We start from the raw sequence: 20525 nt of genomic DNA, 5'->3' as shown, positions 1-20525 counted from the left end.
GCACCAGTCATCTCATCTTAATTAACAACAGCCCTAATCCTTATTTAACAGTATTTTCTGTCTTTTGGTGTCCATACTACATTCAGTTTCCCTCGCTAAAATGCTCTCTTGCTTTCAAAGAAGTAGCCACAATGAGTCTGTAGGGCCAGTACTTCAGCCCAGCACATTTGCAAAGCCATCCTCCTTCAAGCACATTATTGACTTAGCTCAAGGCAAAACTTCATGTAAGATCCACGGGGTTTGGTCCTTCCAAACGTTTGGGTGTTGAGGCAATAATTAGAGCCTCTGGAGGTCTACCCATTGCATTTGACTTTGCCACAGCAGGGAAGTGTCAAGGCTTAAGAGGTCTCGGTGTATTCCTTCCCTTCTCATGTCTCTGACCTGGGAAACACATTACCAAAGGCAGATGACTCCACATGCTGGCTCCACACCAGGGTTCGTGAAGGGTGGGTGGCTGAGACTATTCCAGCTATTCCTTTCCCTCTTGGCTTTTCAGAAGAGCAAGTCAGGACTGTGCCTTTCTCACTATTACAGACTGTCTTAACATGGGCTTTCTGCGTAGGGGAATTTTTTACAGGTCTACCCTTTCCTGTAGAAGGATGATCCAAGTCCTCAACACATTCTAAATTACCTAATTCTTGGGTTGTCCAAAATTCCTGCACAAAGTGCCTTTCAGTATGCTTTGATGCAGAAATTATTGGATGATGTTCTTCAGCCGTTACTATGCAGGAGGTTAGACTAGACAAGCACACTGGTCCCTTCGGACATTAAAACAGATAGATCTATGAAAATAGAAAAGCTGATTGTATGTTTCTTAATGTTCCTCCCCAACCTGCTCCTCAAAGCCTCCAGAACTTTCCATTCCAGGCAGCTCTCCAATAAATCAGATCAAATGAGTCAAAACCACTGACAGAAATAAGCAAGCTTCCCTCACCTTCTTTCACGTGTTTATAGAATTACCCTACACACTTAGGAACTGCAAAAAGCAGCAAACACTTTAAACTTCTTCTGGGGAACATAGATGGCTGTCAGTGAATGAATCACTTTGGAAGACCGTAGTTCCAGTAATGACAAGAATTCAGGGGAAGAATGGGAGGAAGTGGATGGGAAGAGAAGTGCTGTATGGGACTGGTTCAACCATCAGTAAAAAAAAAGAGAATATTCTTCCGAATGCCTTTGGAGAAGGTCATTTTCCATCAGCTCTGGCACTCCTCAGCTCAAAAATTGACAGCACTCCAAGGAGCTCATTGAAAAGTGGAAAGCTGAAATACCATGGATGAATGAAAGAACATTTACAGATCTACAGCTTGCTGATATCTCTTTGTTCCATAACAGCAGTGATAAGATGTAGGAAAAATGGAGATTTTATCAATGGAGGGACTAGACTCATTTATTAAGGAAATGGAGATACCATCTCAGCCGAGGATGCTGCAAGTGACGCTGCCGGAGCAGTGATGGGAGGGAAGGCATCAAAGGTACCTGCCAAACAGCAACCAGGGACAGGTCTGGCACACCGCGTGGAAGAATAGTCACATGCCCAGAAAAGAGCTGTGAGAGGATCCGATCCTCCACCTTTCTGAGCTCTCTCAAATTTGAGACCTCACCTTTCCTCACAGATGGATGGTGCTACTCTGTTCTTTCAGCAAGGAGCTTCTGGCAAACCCCTAGAGCATCCTCCAGGTAGTCCTTTGAGTAACCCAGGATGGACTCTTGCACCCTCAAACCCCCAACCTTCCCCCACTTAAAAGACTCTCCATGAATCGAGCAGTTAGCTGAGAAACAGCAGCTGAGCCCAGCCTTACCCGTGGCCCGCCGTCCTTCCACTCTATTCACACCTTTATGGGAAAATGGGCACACAAACAGGTTTCTGCAGGCTGGGAGAGGGGATGAAGACGCACTGTGTCAGCTACTGCCCAAGAGCATATTCTCACCCTCCAGTACACATGAAGAACAGCTTTCAGTGAGGAGCAGTTCACCTTGTATTTACCGCAGGTTTAAGTTGTGCGTGCTGGCAGTGTGACATGCAGGAATTTATACCTCAGCTCACTCTGCAGCAATTCTTGAGACATCCCCCATCCTCAGGACAACACCACATTAACCTTTTCTGTACAATGCTCAGCTTGTGCCATAGGGATGTTGTTTTTTGCAATGATTTCATGATACACAAAATAATCAGAAATGATAGAAGCCTGTTGTGCAGAGCTGCCTTTGAGGTGTCGACCACTTTGGATCCTCGCTGTCACACCCAGCAGAGCTAGAACTCCCTTTCTGCAGAGGGCTCACACCACTAGAATTACAAGGTTTTTAAATAATCCATTGTCAGCTCTGACTTTCAGTTAAGCAAAACCTCGCCACTCACAGCTGAACTTGAATTCACAAGAAAGATCACCTGTTTATTTCCAGGACTGAGACAAATAGAGCCTATCTCAAGCACACAAACAGATTTGCCTGGAGTGTTTGTGTGTGCGTACGTGTGCGCGTGCGGGCACACAAATTAGGCAGTATTGCTTGCATGCATAATTGAGGAGACTGTTTCTAGTTTAGCAGGCTGCAAGACTGCAAGGTAAGTTTGTCATCATCAGCAAGACAGTCAGGTCCCTACCTGTCTGGCTTAAAATTGAAGAATGTCCGAATCAAGGGCATATTTGCTTGGGCATCAATTATCCCCACCTCCCTCTGAAGCCTGCACAGTCCTGAATTGGCTATGAATGCTCATCAGTAACGGAGAGGAAAAGGAGGAAATGGAGTGGGAGCTGAGGGGCTCAGCATCTCGCAGGCGTGGTCAGAAAATGTGTGCGCCCCAGTCCAGCAGAACAGCTGAGGCCAGGGTGGCTTTGGTGCCCAGCTCTCTTTACTGCACGTGAGGGAGCAAGGAACCTCCAAATAGCAAATCCCACAGCCAGTAAACAAGGCAAGGAGTTACAAAAGGTAACAAATAGGACAAGAAGGAAGAGTTTTAAATTCTTCCTTTTTTGCAGAGTTTGGAAAACTTCTTCAAGCCCAAAATTGAAAAGTAAATTCAACCTATCCCGTGCTAGGTGCTCAGGTCTGTTCGTGGCTCTAACTCTTAGTAATGAGAACCTCAAGAATCAGATCCCAAAAAAAGCAAAAGGGAATAAAACATTGAAACTTGACCTTTTAAGTGAGGCTTATTCCATTTTAGGTATACCTCCCTGATATTTATTTTCCTGAATATTTCACACATGCACATACTGAATGAAGTGCAAAAATAGGCACCCATGAGAAGAGAAGAGATGTGTATTTTGACAATGTCGAATTTGTTACAGTTCCATAGACTGACTGGGGGATATTGATTTCAGTCTATTTATACATCTGCCTCAAGTGTTTTCAACAAGGTAATTTGCCACGAGACATAAACTGAAGCAAATTAGGTTTCATTTTGAAAGTCCCCTTGCTGTCTATAGATTTATCAAGAAAACTCATGTCATGAAAAGAGCCAAAATGATGGATTTGAGTAAATATATCTATACATTTTAAAATTCAATGGGTTATTACACATACATACGGGCACCATACGATAGTTCTTATGCCTAGAAGACTGCAATTACAGGATAAGGCTGTATGTCAGATTGTTTCAGATGTTTAGCAGTTAACAGACACATGCTTAGTGGCTGGCTGGACTGAGGCTTATAGTTCCAAATCTGAGGTCATTTAAATCAAAGGTTGCAATGCAGAGGAACTGTCTGTGTTCTTAATTAAAACTACAGAGAAAAAGGGAGTAGGTATAGTTAACTGAATTTTTCCCCAACGCTTTTATTTGACCTGCACTAGTATATAATATGATGTACATACCTGAGAGTGTTAGTAATATTGCAAGGACACCTCTTGTTGCATTTGAGCCCATAAAACCCTTCTGGACACATTCTTTCTTGGCAATAAATCCCTTTAAATCCAGGGTCGCACATGCACGCTCCATTTACGTGGTAACACTTGGCACCATTTTGGCAGTCACATCTTTGTGTGCACTGGAAGCCGTATGTCCCAACAGGACACTCTTCTTGACACCTGCAATGAAATACGTGAGACAGGATCCAATCAAACACTACAGTCTAGTCTGCTTACGACTTTTACACGGGAACGTTTTCATTAATGAATTAAGTATAAAACCATTGCTCATTTATTTAAGTAATACACTGTGAACTGATGATATCATTGGGGCCGATGATATCTTGGGCATGTAAATTGCTCTTAACTGAAAGCACATTAATCTCTGTCCAATTATATCCTGCAAAATTTGCATTAGTTAATATTACCTTAGTTAACAAAGTGCATTCTTGTTTCCTGGACCTTGACAATTCCATTCATCAACGATAACAAATTGATATGGAATAAGATGCTTTATTAAAAAAACCTCATCTATTTGCTTTCTCTTTATTACAGAAGGATTGTGAACCTTCTTTAAAAGCATACGGTCCTCTTAGTGATAATGAGGATTGAAAGGAAATGTGTTCTATTAAACAATATTCAGTAAAGTGTTCTCCAGCAACACAGAGTTTTACTTTCCCTCCATGTTCTCATTGCACCAGCTTTATACCAACCAGGAGAAAACACACCCCTTCGTCTTTTGTGTGTGTTCTGAGTAACTAAAGCTCAATTTCGCTTTTCTTCTCTTACTCCAGGGATGCTCAGTAGTGTAAAACCTCAAGACAAATCACTTTCACACTCCTTAGGGTAGTGTCTTCTCCAAAAATTGCCAACAGTTTTAGTATTTGCTACGCATAAAAAGGGAACCTGCAAACACTACACACAGATTGTTTTAAATTGCACCTTCCATGCACTGTTTAAAATATTTCCCTACTGGATACATTGTGAAATCTGCCCAAAAAGTCTGTTTCATTGTCCTGCAGAATCAGTTTAAGTGTTCATAATATTTCCTACTTTGAAAAGCTCAGCTAAGATCCTAAAGAAAGGAACTGATTCTGTGCTTGACATAATTCAGTGGTTTCAAAAGTTTCCAACGACTCAGTACGACAGTTTACATGATCCACCGTGAAATATAGAGATGCCTTTTCAATTAATAAAAAAAGAAACAGAAATCCAGAAAAGCCCAATTCCCTTATCGCATGGATGCCAGACATTGGAAATTGCCTATCAGCATTCATTTAATCCTGAGCATTGATTAAAGTGTATACTGTAAACTCAGTGGATAGAGGCAATTGTTAAATGTCTTTCTGCAGGTCATTTCACAGCTGGCAGGTGAGAGTTAATATAATGATCGGTAATAAAAGATTAATGTGTGATGCAAGGCAGGCAAAACTGCAATGAACACAGCCAGTACACAAAAAGAGCATTACCTTTGCAGCTTCAGATTATCATGTTTTACTGAAAGTAAATGAAAAAAGCAAAATGCCTGGCTAGGGATTTAATTAATCAACACCGTTGCTGGTTACATAACCCAAGTTTAGGAGTTCATGAGAGATTCAAAGAGAGAGGAGCCTGTGACAAACAGGAAGGGAAAGAGCCCGGAGAATCACCGGTGGCGCCGGCTGCTAGCCCTGCTGCTCTCAGGGTAGCCCAGCTGCAAAGGAAATAACCAGCAAAGAATGGGGAACATCAGGACTGAGGCACTTAAAGCAAATGAAACGCAATGAAGAAGAGATTAAGATGCCTTATGTCTCCATTGCTGGCTAGAGCTCTACTAGTTAGCAGGAGAGCGCTGTACTCAACGAGATGAACGCTTAGTCAATAGTGCACTATATCATTCTATATTTATAAAAGATGAAGCATTACCTAGCAAGGAGAAAAGCATCTGGAAATGAAATATTGACGACCTAATCCATTTACATAATTAGCCTTTTTCTACTAACAATTTAACCAACTTATTTATTTGGAGATCAAGCAGCTACCACTAATGAATTTTATACAAAGAATACTAATAATGACTCCTCTGGAACATACGAATAATCACAGCAGGAATTAGCTTTCTACTTAAACATCTTTCCTTTGCAACATATCAATCTAATGTGTCCATAGCACCATTAACAACCAGATACATTGTTCAATTAAATTACAAAATGAGCTGCTAAGCCCTAGTTATGTTTCTTGTTTAATTTACATCGCTTTCTGCCTATCTGGGGAGATTCGTATTATAACATCCACTGAACTTTAATATGTACTATAATTATTTGGGTTGGGATAGGATAATATGGCTGTCACCTGTAGAATTAATGGAAGCAATTTCACAAAATATTAAACCGAAGACAGGCTGCTTAACAGATGAACTTAGTACCTACACCTACATTTTTTCCAGATAATTTTTTTTCATGGAATAATGCTGTAACATTTTTTACGCTTTTCTGTTTGCTTGCTTTTGAAACAATGATCACCTTTATGTAGTGCAGATGAATATTAAAAGCCATCCGAAATAGAGTAACCTGGAGATCGTCATTCTGGCACTAAAAGACACAGGTACAAACACACCAAAAAGAAAGGGTCTGCCCATGCTGTTGTAACAAATGTGATATTTATTCTGTTGAGACTCAATCTTTAGGTCTAATGGCAGCATGGAAAACAAAGCTAGAACAGTATGTTCACTTTTCTTGTCAGCCACTGAGTTCTTAGACAACCCGTCCTCGGCTTCTAACTGTGCTTCTGCTATTGTTCCCTCCCAGTCTGCAAACCACACATTTACATGATGTATCCAGTCACAGCAGAGAGGTGGTGGTCCTTTCTCTGCTCTTGCTGCCGGAGTGTGTAAGTGCTGCAGGCAGTTCAGCCACTCCATCACTGCTCTTTCCCTGTGCCACACGCCTGTAGCAGAGCCAGCTCTTCTGCCGCACGTCCTCCGTTGCAGCGGGGGGCTATGTTGGCAGCTGAGCAAAGAAGCTGGCACAGCTGCAGGCTGCTGGCTGGGAGCTCCTGACAGCTCTGATGCTGTTGATTCACCTACAGCCAGAAATTGATCTAGGTCTCCAAACGAGGAGACCTAGAGACAGAGGGTCACCTTCCTGAGCCTGGCCAGCACTGGGGACAGCTTGCGATTGAAGTGTGGTCACCAGTGTAAGTGTCCAGGCTGCACAGTTGCTTCCTTTAGTGAAACTGTCTCCAAAAGGAGAGAAAGAGAAAGCTTTGGTTAGCAACAGCAACTGTATGCTACCCCATGGCCGAACCTACTGTCTCCAGATGCAGAATGGAGAACGGGAGACACACTGATGTCTTCTCCACTAAATTAATTCGGAACAATTAGTATTTCCATCATATTCAGCCACATGAAAATCCTGACATAATCTCCAGAGCCCCCTCCAACTACCACTGTTGATAAAATGGGAACAAAGAACTTCCATGTTTAATGAGAAAGAACATGGCCTTTGAACCCCAGCACAGTGCTGAGGGTTGGTCTGGTTGTGGGTAGAAAGACCTGCTGATTATACAGTGAAGCAAGAAATGAGAAATTCCAGTGAGTTTTGCTGCATAAAAGTATAATTGTAGTGTATGTCAGCATACTGACACAAGCTTGTTCTAGCTACTAAAAAAAGGGAAGATACAGGAGAAAGGACTTTAGCATAGCACACACTAGTGAGCTGTGCCCACAGTCTCTGGAAACCCTGGTGACACAGTCCAACCCCCAGTGAAAACTGGATATGAAAGCTTCTTAACTGCAGCTTTGCCACCACCACTAGCCCTGCTGGCAGGATTAGCTGGAGAGCGAAGCCAACACGTGTTAGAATCCCACCCTGACTTCGCTATGTAGTCATTCTGCTAAATCCATCACACCTTTGTAAAACAATATTGCCATCTTCTCTATTGATCTATGGGTGAAGGCTCCCAATTTTTAATTTTGAGAATTTATCACCCTTAGTTGGTGTCTGAGACAGATCAGTGCTGCAGAGGGGCTGAGGGAAACATAAAACTGCTGCATTGCTTACTCTTAGGATATTAATTTGTATAAATATAGTTCATTTACATATCTTGTAAACATGTAATGCTCCCTATTAAATTTATCACTGTAAATATCTAAATTAAATTTAATCCATTACATTTTTAAGTTATATTAAAAGAAACCTGTAAATGGAGAGCATTGCCAATAAAAAGCAATAATAGTGTCACATTTATAATGCTTGAACTGCTTCAGAAGGATGAACCTAATTGGAGCAATGGAAACGTAACACCATTTTTCAGAGAGTAAGAGTGTGCTAGAAAGGATGTAAGTACTCCCAGTTCGTGGTTAAAACTAAAGGCTTTGGGGGTTTGATGTTTACCTGTCTCCTATATAGCCAGCTGTACAGATGCATTTTCCTGTCACGGGATCACAGTGGCCTCCGTTGTGGCATGGACAGTCCTGACTGCAGTTAATCCCAAACGTTCCAGGAGGACACGGCTGTGCGCACACCAGCCCCTGGTGAGATTACAGAAAAAGCAATATTTCAGTCAACATTCATAATGCAATAAATTTCTATATGCAGCTTGGATATTTATTGTCCTTCGTGCTAAAACTAGATCTAAGTGTAGCAGCAATATTTTTTCTGTTTAAGATGGGCTAAAGAGAGTCTCAGAATTCTGCCACTGGAGTAAATGCCTGTCTGCCCCACCTCCAGAAGGGATTCTTCCCAGCACTGTACAGGCAGTGATGCTTCTTTTCTTTGGGTCTCCCCCATAAACCGCAGCTGGGGTGGCAGGATACCCATTGCTCCTTGAACAGATGCAGGAAGGCTTGGGAGACACTAAAGGTGATGAGAGAAGGTTACAAAGCTGCATACGTGGTGGTGGGTATTTCTGGTGAAATACAGAGTCAGAAACTCTCTGGGTTAGTGTCACAAAGTGAACATTTGAGAAGAGGGGGACTGTTGGAGAATTTATCTGCCAAACTCAGGTGGTTTTCCCCCAAGTATCACATAATGCCCCCTGCCAAGTATCAAGGCCTTACAGGGACATCCCTAGACTTCCTTAGAAGTTGTACAATTTTTTTTTTTTATGGGATAAACATAAAATCTGAAGCTGGCATCCAGCTGAGTAACTTTGGCCAAAACAAGGTTGGCAGTGCTGGGATCTGAAGATGGTGTCCTACAGTGGAAAATGTTTGGCAACTGCAGCAAGTGGTACTGCCATGCACAGTGCTCGCTGTTTGAAAGAAATGCTGTTTTTCTGTCCCTACTATTATTTTGGTTTAATCTCTCAGAAGTCTTTTATCCCTAAACAAGCCCCGGGGGCTCTGAGTTTTGAAGAAGCCACATACCAGACAAAACTTAGAGAAAACATACATAAACCAGCAAGACAATGGCTGCTTTCTCTCCTTGGGGCTCTCGCTCAACAGTCTGGGAAGTTCAGCAATATCAACATCCCCAAAGTGGAGAAGCTGCTCTTCAGTGTAATCATAAAACAGACACTCCGAGCCCTTCCTGACCAGTGAGAGGTGGCTCCTTGGCTGTACGACAGACAGGTTGGCCTCCGTTCAAGAACGTTCAGATTGCAGTGTTAAAAAACTGGTGTCTCTGGGCTTGAGTAATACACTACACTATATATCAGAAAATGTAAGTATCCATTTATCTTGATAATAAATACTTTCTGTCTTCACATCTCAAAAGCAACAGGATTTCTATCAACAAATGATGAGAAAGCAATACTCCGTGATGCATCCCCCCGGCGCCAAGAGAATCTTTAGGCATACTTTGTGCATTAATATGTACTGAAATACGTATCTAAAACATCCCTCTCTGGAGGATCAAATGTCAGAGCAAAGTTTGCTGCTGCTTACACATCTAATCAGTAAATTTCCCCCATCAGCACCTTTTTTAAGGCCCTGAGCTCATCAGCTTCTGCTTTTGACTTTGTTTGCTATGTGATTACCATTTTGTAGTATAGAAAAGATTTTTTTCTGCTCCATTTTCTCACACACTCCCATGTTTAAAATCCACAACAGAAAGGAAAACAGACAAAAATACAAATTGTAGTTGCTTCAGAAGGCCCAGAGGCAATGAGGAAGAAGCGATTAGCAGAACGTGTTGTGTTAAGATGGCACCATGACGCAGAGCCTTGAGAATGGGATCTGGGATGAAAGAAGGTGTGTTGCCGCTGACAAATGTTCTGTCACGTAAGGAAAGACTGCTGCTTTCCTAAGCACACAGATCTAGTCCTTCAAAAGTGTTTCTGAGAATTATTGTCAATGCTAAATTTAACTTTTCTCCCCACTTCCTGAGAATGCTTGGACAATTTAATACTGCAAATGAGAAAGATGTATAGAATTAAACCTGTAAATTGTTAACGATGCCCTAGAGCAGCCACCCACTAACTCCCACAGCCACAAAGACACAGAAGTGGAAAAAGCCCAGCATCGGAGTATGCTGGAAGCCACATTTTGTTGACTAGCTCAACAATACATGCTGTTAGCCATCATCCTCTTGGTGAAAAACCCATGGGACACTAAAATCTCACAGGACACAGTTTGTGTAACTTGTGCTTCTGCAAGAGTCTGCACTGGGTGGGAGGAAGCAGGAGAAAAGAAATATTACAAGTAATAAAAGAACCAGGCTTTGAAGATGGCAGATCCAAGGAAGAACCTAGGAACCCTAGAATTTCCTCCTCTTCAACTTATTGCCTCCCCTTGCAGATCCCCCAGACAGCCAAGCCCCTCAGGGAGCTGTGCTGCTGTTAATAAGCCTACCTTGGAAAGGATAAAAGCCTCGGCACATCCAGCAACAACAACATCCAAGTGGATTTGCACTTGTATAAATCCAGGGAGAATTCTCTCCTTACAACATGATGGTATATTCAGTACATACGTGCAGTCTCAAGCCTCAAAATCAGCAAGTAAAATTTCTGATGTCAAAGAAAGACTATCCATGGTGTGAAATAAAACGAATGCTGTCTAGCAATCCCATCTTGCTTGCTCGTTTGCAGCCCACTCATGTCTCACTTTCCAAAACATTCCAACCACCAAGAGTTAAAAACACAGCATGAATTTTTTTCTCTTTCTCTGTATATTGAATTACCAGCTTTTCATTAAAACCCTGGAGAGACCCTTTATACTTAAAATCTCAACATTTACAAGCTGAGTGCTTTTACTTATAATTTCAGTTTCTTTCCCTGGAATACTTGATCTCTCTCATCAATTTTCAGTTATGTTTGTTTCAAACATCAATTGTTAACTCTAGGGTTTCTCTGGGGACAGAGCAGCCAGCAACACAGTTTTCAGGAAAGTCTCTCTGGGCCACTAAAAATGCAGAGCAGAAACTCCAAGCTGCAAGGAACAGGGCAGAAGCGGGCCAAAACACACCACCACAGATGCTGTGCAGCCCAGTGCTGTGGTTCCTCTTTAGGGTCTATGCTGCATCCTAAAAACCTCTGAAAACTTCCTGCTCTGTTCTGATACTCTTATCTCTCTTTAGTGATTTTTTAACTTTGCAAAAAAAAAAAAGAAAAAACTGATAAAATACAGCTAAGGAAGAGTACAGTAAAACAACTCAGATCCTCAGAAATATTGGCATGCAGAAGATAAAGGGAGGTGAAAAAAACCAAACCTTAAAAGTAATATTTTTCTGTTAATCACTTTATCAATCTCTTCTTAGGGGCAGTGCCGGAATGGACTGGCAGACCCTCAGAAATATTTGAATTGCTTCTTGTGCATGTCAGTTCCAGTACTCTCTGGGAAAGAACCTTTGTGTCCACTAAATGCCAGTTGAGGGTCAGGTTTCTGAAAAGTTTTGCCTGCTTTGTCATTTGAAACAGAGTAACATCATCACCACCTTTGCCATGGCTGGCCAAGTGAGAGAGACTCTAATTGTCCAGTTAGAGAGAGATTTTCTGTACACAGCTTCCACTAAAAGCTATGTGCAGCAATGTTCTGCTCCCAGGTTGCTGCCTGAGAGCCCCCAGAACCTCATGGCTGGTCCTTTTCAAGTAGAAGCAGCTGTGCGGTCAATGGAGGCAGCACTTACTGTACTCATCTACAGGAACATAAACACCTGTCGCAGCCCTGAACTGTTTCAACAGGGGTAAGGTCCACATCAGAAGCCACAGCTGTATGATGATCTTCAGCGTCTTCCACATGTTAAACTAAAAAGTCGCAGTACTTGCATGCATTAAAATCCAGTGAGATTGCCAAGAGACTAATTGTCAGGTACAGGAAAAATGCCAGGAAATTTAGTACAGCTAAATGGTATGTAGGCCTGCGAGACTTGGCAAACCCCAAGAGAGTTAATTATTACATTATTGATAAAGCTGAGGACTTTAAAAATGTTTGGCCTTGCTTTCTTGACACAAAGGATTAAAGGTTAGGGCAATTCCCTCTCTCCAGTGGAACCCCTGAGGCAAGCAAATCTATTGCAATTAAAGGGAATTTTGTCTGAGTAAGGACCGGACACCAAACTGGTCTCTGTGTTCTATGCATAGTCCTGCTTTAACGACTGCCTGAGCCACGGAATTCCCCCGTCTTCTCCCTCTCCCTCTCTCCTGAAAGGAAAACAGGACAATGCTTTTGACAATGTGGAGCTGAGCTTTGAGCTTGCTGTCCCGTGTGAGGGCAGTGTCCAAGGGTGCAGGGAATATCCCAAAGAGCTGTAATTCAGAAATAATTTTTTTATTCTCTTCTCTCACACGGAAGTGTAATGAGCAGTCACTGCTTGGTTTACTGTTTAAGTCTGTGATGGTAGCTACTGGTGGTCTGTCTACGTGAGTGCTGCGCACACATAACAAAGCTGGTCCCAGTTTCAGAACTGTTAAAGCCTTGTTACAAGAAACAGCAGATACGCACCACAAGCACATAGCGAACAATTAACTTCATATTCCAACCTCTAAATGAGGGATGAGCATGAACAAACTACACACCATCCATCCAGCAGGACAGGAGCACTCTCCAGTGATGTGGTGGCAGACTCCGCCGTTCTGGCAAGGGCAGCGCAGTTCACACTGAGCTCCGTGACTGCCTGGGGGACAGCGCTCTTCACAACTTTGTGGAGAGAGGAGAAACACAAAACAAAGAGATCATTGAAAATAACTTATAGGAAACAGTAAATGAGGAAAATCCACAACACAGGTCATCATGGGAGTCTATGCAAATCATGAAACCTCAGTAAGGCTCAGCTGGCATTACCAATTAGCCAAGATTTCTTTTATTTCTGCTGGGGTTATTTATGTGCCATGGATCCAGTTCTGTAGAGCACACACCAAATTCCACCCATCTCAACAGGACAACTCATACCCACTAAGACAGCCCAGGAAAGTAAGAGTTGCAGGATGAAGCCCTCAGTATGAATTATGTGACATGGCAATAAAAGAAGCTGCAAATAGAATAAAAGGATGGGATTAAAATGCTTGAAATTTCTCCAGTCACTACTGCATGTTAGCATCTGCAGTGTATAATGGCCTGGCAAGAACTCAGCAACATTTAAAGGCTATTTAAGCTTGCTGGTCTCTCTCAGTACTCACGGGGCGCCAGTGTAAGGCCAGTCCCTGCAAAAACCAGCATCTCCTACATTTGCACATCGGTGCTTTTCAGCATCACCTCTTCCTCTAATCCCAGGTTCTGACACTACAGTAGGTTCTTCCCCTAACTGACTATCCTCTGATGAGGATGTTCGTACCACACACCAGCGGTTGGCCCTGCAAGTACCTACTGATGAGAAATGACATACTAACGTCAACAGGACCACTCCTAACAGTGAGCGCTGCCAGGACTGAGGTCACAAGTCTATGAGGAAATCAGGTGCTAAGTGAAATATTCAAAAGGCATATAACTTATTTACGAGGGTTAATATTGTCTTTATTTTTTACCCTCCTCTTCATGCAGGTCAACAAATAATATTAGGCTGCAAAAGTATTAAGTCAGTTGTAGTAGATCTCCAACCAAATTCAGTGACGAAATTCTCTTTTTCCCTTAAATAATTTTGAAAAACATAATTACTTCTGAAACTACTGAAAGATCTCTAATGAGAATTGATGTTACACTGTGGGCAATTTTAAACAAGGAACTATTGCTTGCTGTCCTAAAATTAATATGAAGATTTTGTGAATCCTACTGGTAAATTTTCAGTGTGGCGGATGGGGATTTAGCTCCATGATTCTCGTTAAAGTTAATAGGAGTCACACTGCTAAATCCCTGCTCACTATGCTAAAAATTTACCCCCTAGATAGTAAGCTGATATAGTTAACAGTAATGCTTCCTCAGTTAGATTGAAAGTCAAATAAATCGGGGATGGTGAGTCTCATTTGATACTGCCCTGGACTGCTAATGGGTTGAATGTCCAATTGCTTATAAAAACTCAACCGTAATTTGGATTGTATTCACATACTGAAATTAGGCACAGGTACAGTTGTTGTACAAGCTGGAGAATACAATGGATTTTTACGTTCACTTTAGCACTAAATTTTGTTTTATTATGCAGACAGGTATAATTACCAGTAAAAGAGATTTCCTTTATTTAGTCTCTCTGAAATTTTGCTACCTGATTTCTACAAAGGAAAGCGAACAATATAGAGATTGCGTACATTTTGCCAATTACCCATTGCATTAGAAGTGGTCAAAGCAAGGCTGTTAAATGATGCAGAATAAAATAAACCTGTCATTTTACTTACAATACCCCCGTGTATCCGGGAGCGCAGTGACATTCTCCCGTTTTATGGTCGCAGGTAGCTCCGTTGTGACACTGGCACTGGAACTGGCAGCCCTTGCCGTAGCTCCCCGGGTCGCAGAGCTCTTCGCAGCGCCAGCCGCGGTAGCCGTCGGCGCAGACGCAGGCGCCCGTGATGGGGTTGCAGAGGGCCTCGTTCCGACACTGGCAGCGGTTGCTGCAGTGGGGTCCCCAGTGCTCGCTGTCGCAACCTGGAGAACACGCAGTCGTTTACCGAGACGATTAGGGAAGCGCATCGCCGGCGTCTCCTCCAGCCTTACGCTGAGGCTGGCAGCCGGGCAGACGCACTGTTAATACCAGAACTTTCTAAAGGGCCCTCGAACTTTCCAAAACTGCCCCCCTGATCCAGCAGTGTATTTTAGCATGCAGGGAGACAACAGCGCTGGTATGAGACCTAAATTTGAGGACTTGTTTAACACCCTTATTGGATCAGGACCTAAATCTTTTAATATCCTGTTTCTTAGTGCTCTTAGATAGCTGGAAGGAATGAATTTATAGTGGAATTAGATGCAGAGGATCACATCCTGACTGCAGCATAGTTAATGGCAGGTGGTACTGCCAAGCAAATCCTGTACATTTAATAATGTCATCAAATATTGTTTCTTTGCACTGTTCTCATAAGATAATAAATGCGATAATCTAAGGAAGGCTTCCTCCTTTGGTGCTGCTTTTTTTTTGTTGTTGTTGTTGTTTTTTTTTTTCTGGAGTGAAGAGATGGTAGGGAAGAAAAGAACACTGGAGACGAGATTTCACGAGGCTGCTGAAACCAGACTTAGGGCTGAAGGTATAGATTGTGTAAGTCGGGTAATTTCTGCGCTAGTAACAGGATGTACCGGCAGCACAGAAGGGCCTCAGGTCAGAGGTTCCCTACAGAACGCACAGCGAGAACCCTGCACATGACAATCCTGCTTGATCCCGTCTCCTTGTTTGTGGATCACATGCAGGATGAGGGAGAAAAGGCAGCATTACAGAGACAGCTCCATCCTGATTTGCTATAGAAACCACAATCAGGACCTGCAAACCACCTGTTTAAGATGTATGCAACTAAAAGCTCAGAGCAAACCCCAAAGGTTACGGCTTCCTCAGTAAACGGCCAGCAGAAACCCAAGGATTTCTCCAGTAGTCCCACCCTCCGCTCAGCAGCCCTTCAATACAGCTATGTCAAGGGTGAAGGAAATCCCCATTCTGCTCAGAACAGAGTTGCTGGCAGAATCCCTGGGAAAGGCGCAGTTACAGATCGTTGTCCAGGTACAGCTGGGTGTGCTCGGAGAGCTGGATTCCATTATGCCAACAACAATTCTACCGGTGTAAAACTCACTGCTGTGCAGGAAACGTGTGTGATCCAGCCACAGAGCTGGCTTCACAGACTCTTTTATTTGCAAACACGTAAACTGATCCCCAGGTGACACTCACTGCTCCTCAGGCCTGGATCAGGCCTGGACTCAGCAAGGCAAATGTAAAGCTCACGTAAGCCTGAAGCTCTCGTCCTAGAAATTTCACAGCCCTCTCCTTCTGCGGTACATGGCTATAAACCCACACTGGAGGATCAGATCTACCAGTTAATTTGGGCACCTTTTTGTCCTTCGCATTGATCAGTCTGAGGATACTCGGCAGAAAAAGAAGAGCAAGAGATCATACTCAACTAATGCTGCTGATTATCAATTTACAAACTTGTGTCTCTTGAGCAACAGCGTTAAAGGCCAAAATAAACCCATGAGAAGACGATTCCAGGTCTCCAGAAGGATCTGCACGTGCAAGGGGATGGTTTTGTGTCCTGCAGAACGTGGAGTGTGCAACACACTCCTGTGCATAACCCTGCTCGTGCTCACACAAGGTATTTTATTGCTTTACCTCATTTTTCCCACAGCTGTAAACAGGGATGGTAGTCCCTCACTAACACCGCTGGGAGCCGAGCAAACAAAATCTTACTCTTTATAAGTCTTAAATTATTACTGAGGATCTGTGGAAAGAGAAGATCTATCTTTATTTCTCATAGACACTCACTAAGACTCTAAGCCTTCTGGGGCAAGGAGCAAATCTGCTGGAGCTGATGGAGTGTCCCAGCAATTTCCGTTCCAGAAACACTGATTTCTTTTCCGCAGAACTTGAACATCAAGGGATGCAGTTCTGCACCTCCACACAGGGTACAAATCTGAACCACCCAAGCAGGGCTGACAACCCTTTGCACGGGAAGTGGAAAGCAGGAATCAAACTCAATCCTGCCAGCTTCCGGGACTTAATTCCTGCCTTACACCTCCCATTGAAGCCCTGACTGCCAGACTGCTCTGGGCTGATATAATTCCAGCTGCAATTAATTTGCTTAATATGAATAAATAACACTCATTAGAAGATGTGACTTATATCCTTCGTCTTCCACGTCTCAGGTGAGTGCTCCAGTCATCAGATTTGTCTGCTTGGTTTGTGTTTTTCACTTTGAAAGAAAGTGAAGGAGAAAGCAAACCTTTTATAGGAAAAGGAAAACCTTTTATGTAAATAAATTATTTAAGTACTTATTTACTATTGGTATTTGGTGACATGCTTGCTTTCTCCCTGTACCAAACCTCACTCCACAACCCAGCCAAAGGGAAGAACAAAATGCTGAAGAGCTGAAATTCCTCTGACTGGTTTTTATGTAAAATCATAAAAAAACCAAATCAACCAGCTGACAGTTAGACAGATTTTTTCCGAAGGCTTCTAAGTACAAGGCATCAGTGAGCACACATTGCAACACTCAGAATGTTTAGCCCAAAGTAGCTAGCCAAAATGTTTTAATTATCTATGAAATAAAACAGCTTGGCATAGCAGATAGCTACTAAGAATGTGAATTTCGTGGGGATTTATTAGGGAGAGGACATAAAAATGAGGATTAAAGTACATCTGAATGCTTATGGAAGACACGGAAATAAACAGAATTACAAAAAGTTGGGGCTTGTACCGTGTCTCATTTACAATGCCTGATAGGGCCTTTGCACTTGCTACGCTCCTTTTCATGTTCCTAAAACCACTAGCAGGTTTTGGCTACAGTTCTCTAAATGGTTTGAAACTGGAGTCACAGTGTGTGTGTGTGTAACCAAGAGAACACCGTATGTGGTCACATGCAAGGTGACCATCCCGTTGTCTCTCTAGTGACAGGATCGTATATACACTACGACAAGTTGGCCTCTTCTAGATTTAAGTGTTTACCTCAGATGGCAAAGATTTTCCGCTTTTAGCTTACAGTTCAAGCCCTGTATGTGTCACAATGAGCAGAGCCATTTCCTGCAGTATCAATTAATCCACTGCTCATTAATTGTAAAGAGAATTGAGTGAAATTCATTGGCAATGTGTTAGCGTAAAATTTGTGACAATGAAATATCATCCTCACCTGATTTTACACTGCAGTAATCTCTCATGAAAATAAGATCTTGGTTGCTCGATGTTTATAAATTCCTGTTGGTGTTCTTTTCCCTTTTCCTTTAAGTCCCATATTGTAGTGACAGACTGTGGAGTTGCAAGTAAATTCTTTACCCAGGAGACTTCATTGGGACATTATGCAATATTTATATTGTGATAACTCATAGATCTGCACTGGGGTAACTTCTGTACCTTTACAAAGGCAGGCAGATAGGGAGTTGGTAAGTTAAATCCACGTACTTATTCAAACAAGTAATTCCACTGAGCTCAACCGGGCCACTCGTGTGTGAGACTGCTCGAGTGCGTAACTAGCTATGGGATTGTGGTCTAGAAGTTCCCGCTAGAAAATTAAAAAATAGAAGAAACCAAAGACTTCAGCAACCAAGACGTATTTTTCCTATGTACATCAGTGTGGCAAATCCTAGCTGGTGTGTTACAGTGATTCCAGCTCCTGAGATGCAGAGCAAAGCAGCCTCAGAGCCGTGGAAGCCCACTGCACTTCAGGATCGTTAGCACCGCTTCTCCTGTGGGCACAGAGAGGCCTTTGTGAAATACAACCCGAGCCTGGCAGTCTAATCTTGCTCTTGTTGATAGCCTCTATGTGTTACCGTAATAGAGATAAATAATAATAGCAGCAACGTGTGAACAGAGAGCTGATTAAAGCTTACACAAGAGCTACACTGTAAATGCATATGCCATTAAAAGTGTCAAAATGATACAGAGACCTTAACTATACCATCAATAAGAAAAGCAACCTGAGAGTAGTGATGTCAGGGAGGTACAAATGCTCCCTTTAGACCGCACGTGTGGATGCCAGTGCCACGAGAGATGGGTCGGAAATAGCTAGCGCTCTCCTGGGAGATGCTACATCAAAGGGAGCTGCCATATTTCAGGTCACGCGCTAACATTCCCTGGCAAACGTGCTAACTTAGTCACTTTTTCTCCTTCAAAAATATGACTAGAGATTAATTGCCACCAATAAAAATGAATATAACTCTGTAAAGGATGATGCTGGGTGCCTAAGCATAATTACAGTTGTCTGCATACAGCAGTATGACAGGTGAAGGATTCATCCCTGGGTGGAAAGCTTGCTCAACACAGCACAAAGTCTTTTCTTCTTCCCTGCATTCCTACCCCCACCGCGCAGCCTCAGTGGCTCGTTGAAGTGAAGGCTAATTGCAGCAGGCTCTGCTGCTACAGTCATGCACGACATCCTGTTCCCAGTTCTATCCTCTTAAACACACAACAAGGACACACTGGAAGTGCTGCTTCACCCCCAAATGGCTCGTTTCCCCTCTAGGAACAATTAGTGAATCGCTGTGTCCTGGGTCAACAGAGCCACCCAGTATCTGGTGCAGCAGCACAAGTCGGAGAACAGTGGAGCAAACACACAAGCTTGAAAATTTAGCAGATAAATAAAAGGACTCCCAAGGAAGGGATGGCATTTATCAAGTGACTTATCCCAACAAGAGAGTCAAAAATGCTCTCCCGGTGCTTCTCCATCACCGCAGATACACTATTAATATGAAAACAGCACCTTCTGTCACAGCAGCACCAGAATCTGTGGTCTTGAGGCCTATGTTTATTTTGTTCTCATCAGAGAAGCCTGCAGGTGTCTCTTTATACAGCCAGGGACCAGGCCTCTGTTCTAGGTGCGCAAAGTCAGCAGGACATTCACAAGCACTCTGCAGAAGGCATAGCTGAAAAAAAATCAAGTGGTTGCCTTCCTTAGCCTAAGGACTTAGGACCATAATTGGCTGATGGTGATCTTCAATTAATCCACGCTTTAAGGGAACTTTCTGCAAGTTGGCTCAGCTAATGCGAAGCAGGCAAAGAAACAGCAAAGGCTAAAACATACGTCTGGGTGTAGTGAATAAAAAATTAAAATAATCAATGAGCTTTTTATTCCCTGCACTTAGCCCAACAGGAAAATTATAGTCCCTGTATTGAGCTGATGGCTACTCACTGTACAAACACGATTCATTCTGGCCCAGTTCAACACCTCTGGAACCAGAAGCCGAGCCTGTAATAGGTTCGAAGCGAGGTCCACGAAGAGGGAATCCCCCTACAATGACCGTTCACACCACTGGGTCTGGCTCTGAGCAGCGCTGAGTCCCTCGCGTGCTGGCACTGTAGGTAATACCAACACAATCCTAAAGGCACGAGCCAGTGTATTGAAAAATCACTCGCTGATCTGCTTGATTCTAACCCAAAAAACCTGTTTGTCTTACAAGACTGTTTACCCTCAGAATTTCTAACACATGTTTATGCATGATGGCTGTCCTCAAAATAACCCAGATTTTCAGAAATTCCCTTCAGAAATGCTCTTACAAATGGTTAGAGACCAACGCTATAACTCTGTGACGTCAGAACAAGGAAACGTCATCCATACCAGAGGCACACTAGTGGGTACAGGCAGATTAGGCCACGCTGCTCAAACTGCAGCTGATTTTCTTCTTCATAAGCGTATCAAGATACTGACAATCTACCATGCAACAACATGTCTTGCTCAGCTCTTACAAATGAGAGAGGTCTATCTGTCAAAGCAAC

General features: G+C 42.9%; 1 protein-coding gene across 1 annotated transcript in view; it reads right to left on the bottom strand.

Moving 5' to 3' along the window:
- MEGF11 (multiple EGF like domains 11) overlaps nucleotides 1–20525 on the bottom strand; it is a 203768-nt gene that overhangs the window by 83653 nt on the left and 99590 nt on the right. The window contains exons 7-10 of the mRNA XM_086756994.1: nucleotides 14527–14773; nucleotides 12781–12901; nucleotides 8220–8356; nucleotides 3814–4026 (exon numbers count right to left, since the gene is read on the bottom strand). Of these exons, the coding sequence (XP_086613120.1) occupies nucleotides 3814–4026; nucleotides 8220–8356; nucleotides 12781–12901; nucleotides 14527–14773 (718 nt within the window). The remainder of the gene's footprint in view (nucleotides 1–3813; nucleotides 4027–8219; nucleotides 8357–12780; nucleotides 12902–14526; nucleotides 14774–20525) is intronic.

This window comes from Chlamydotis macqueenii, chromosome 12 (genome assembly GCF_036417535.1).
Source record: "Chlamydotis macqueenii isolate bChlMac1 chromosome 12, bChlMac1.mat, whole genome shotgun sequence".
NCBI lineage: Eukaryota > Metazoa > Chordata > Aves > Otidiformes > Otididae > Chlamydotis > Chlamydotis macqueenii.
Note: the sequence above shows the minus strand (reverse complement) of the source record. Positions and strands in the feature narration are given on the sequence as shown.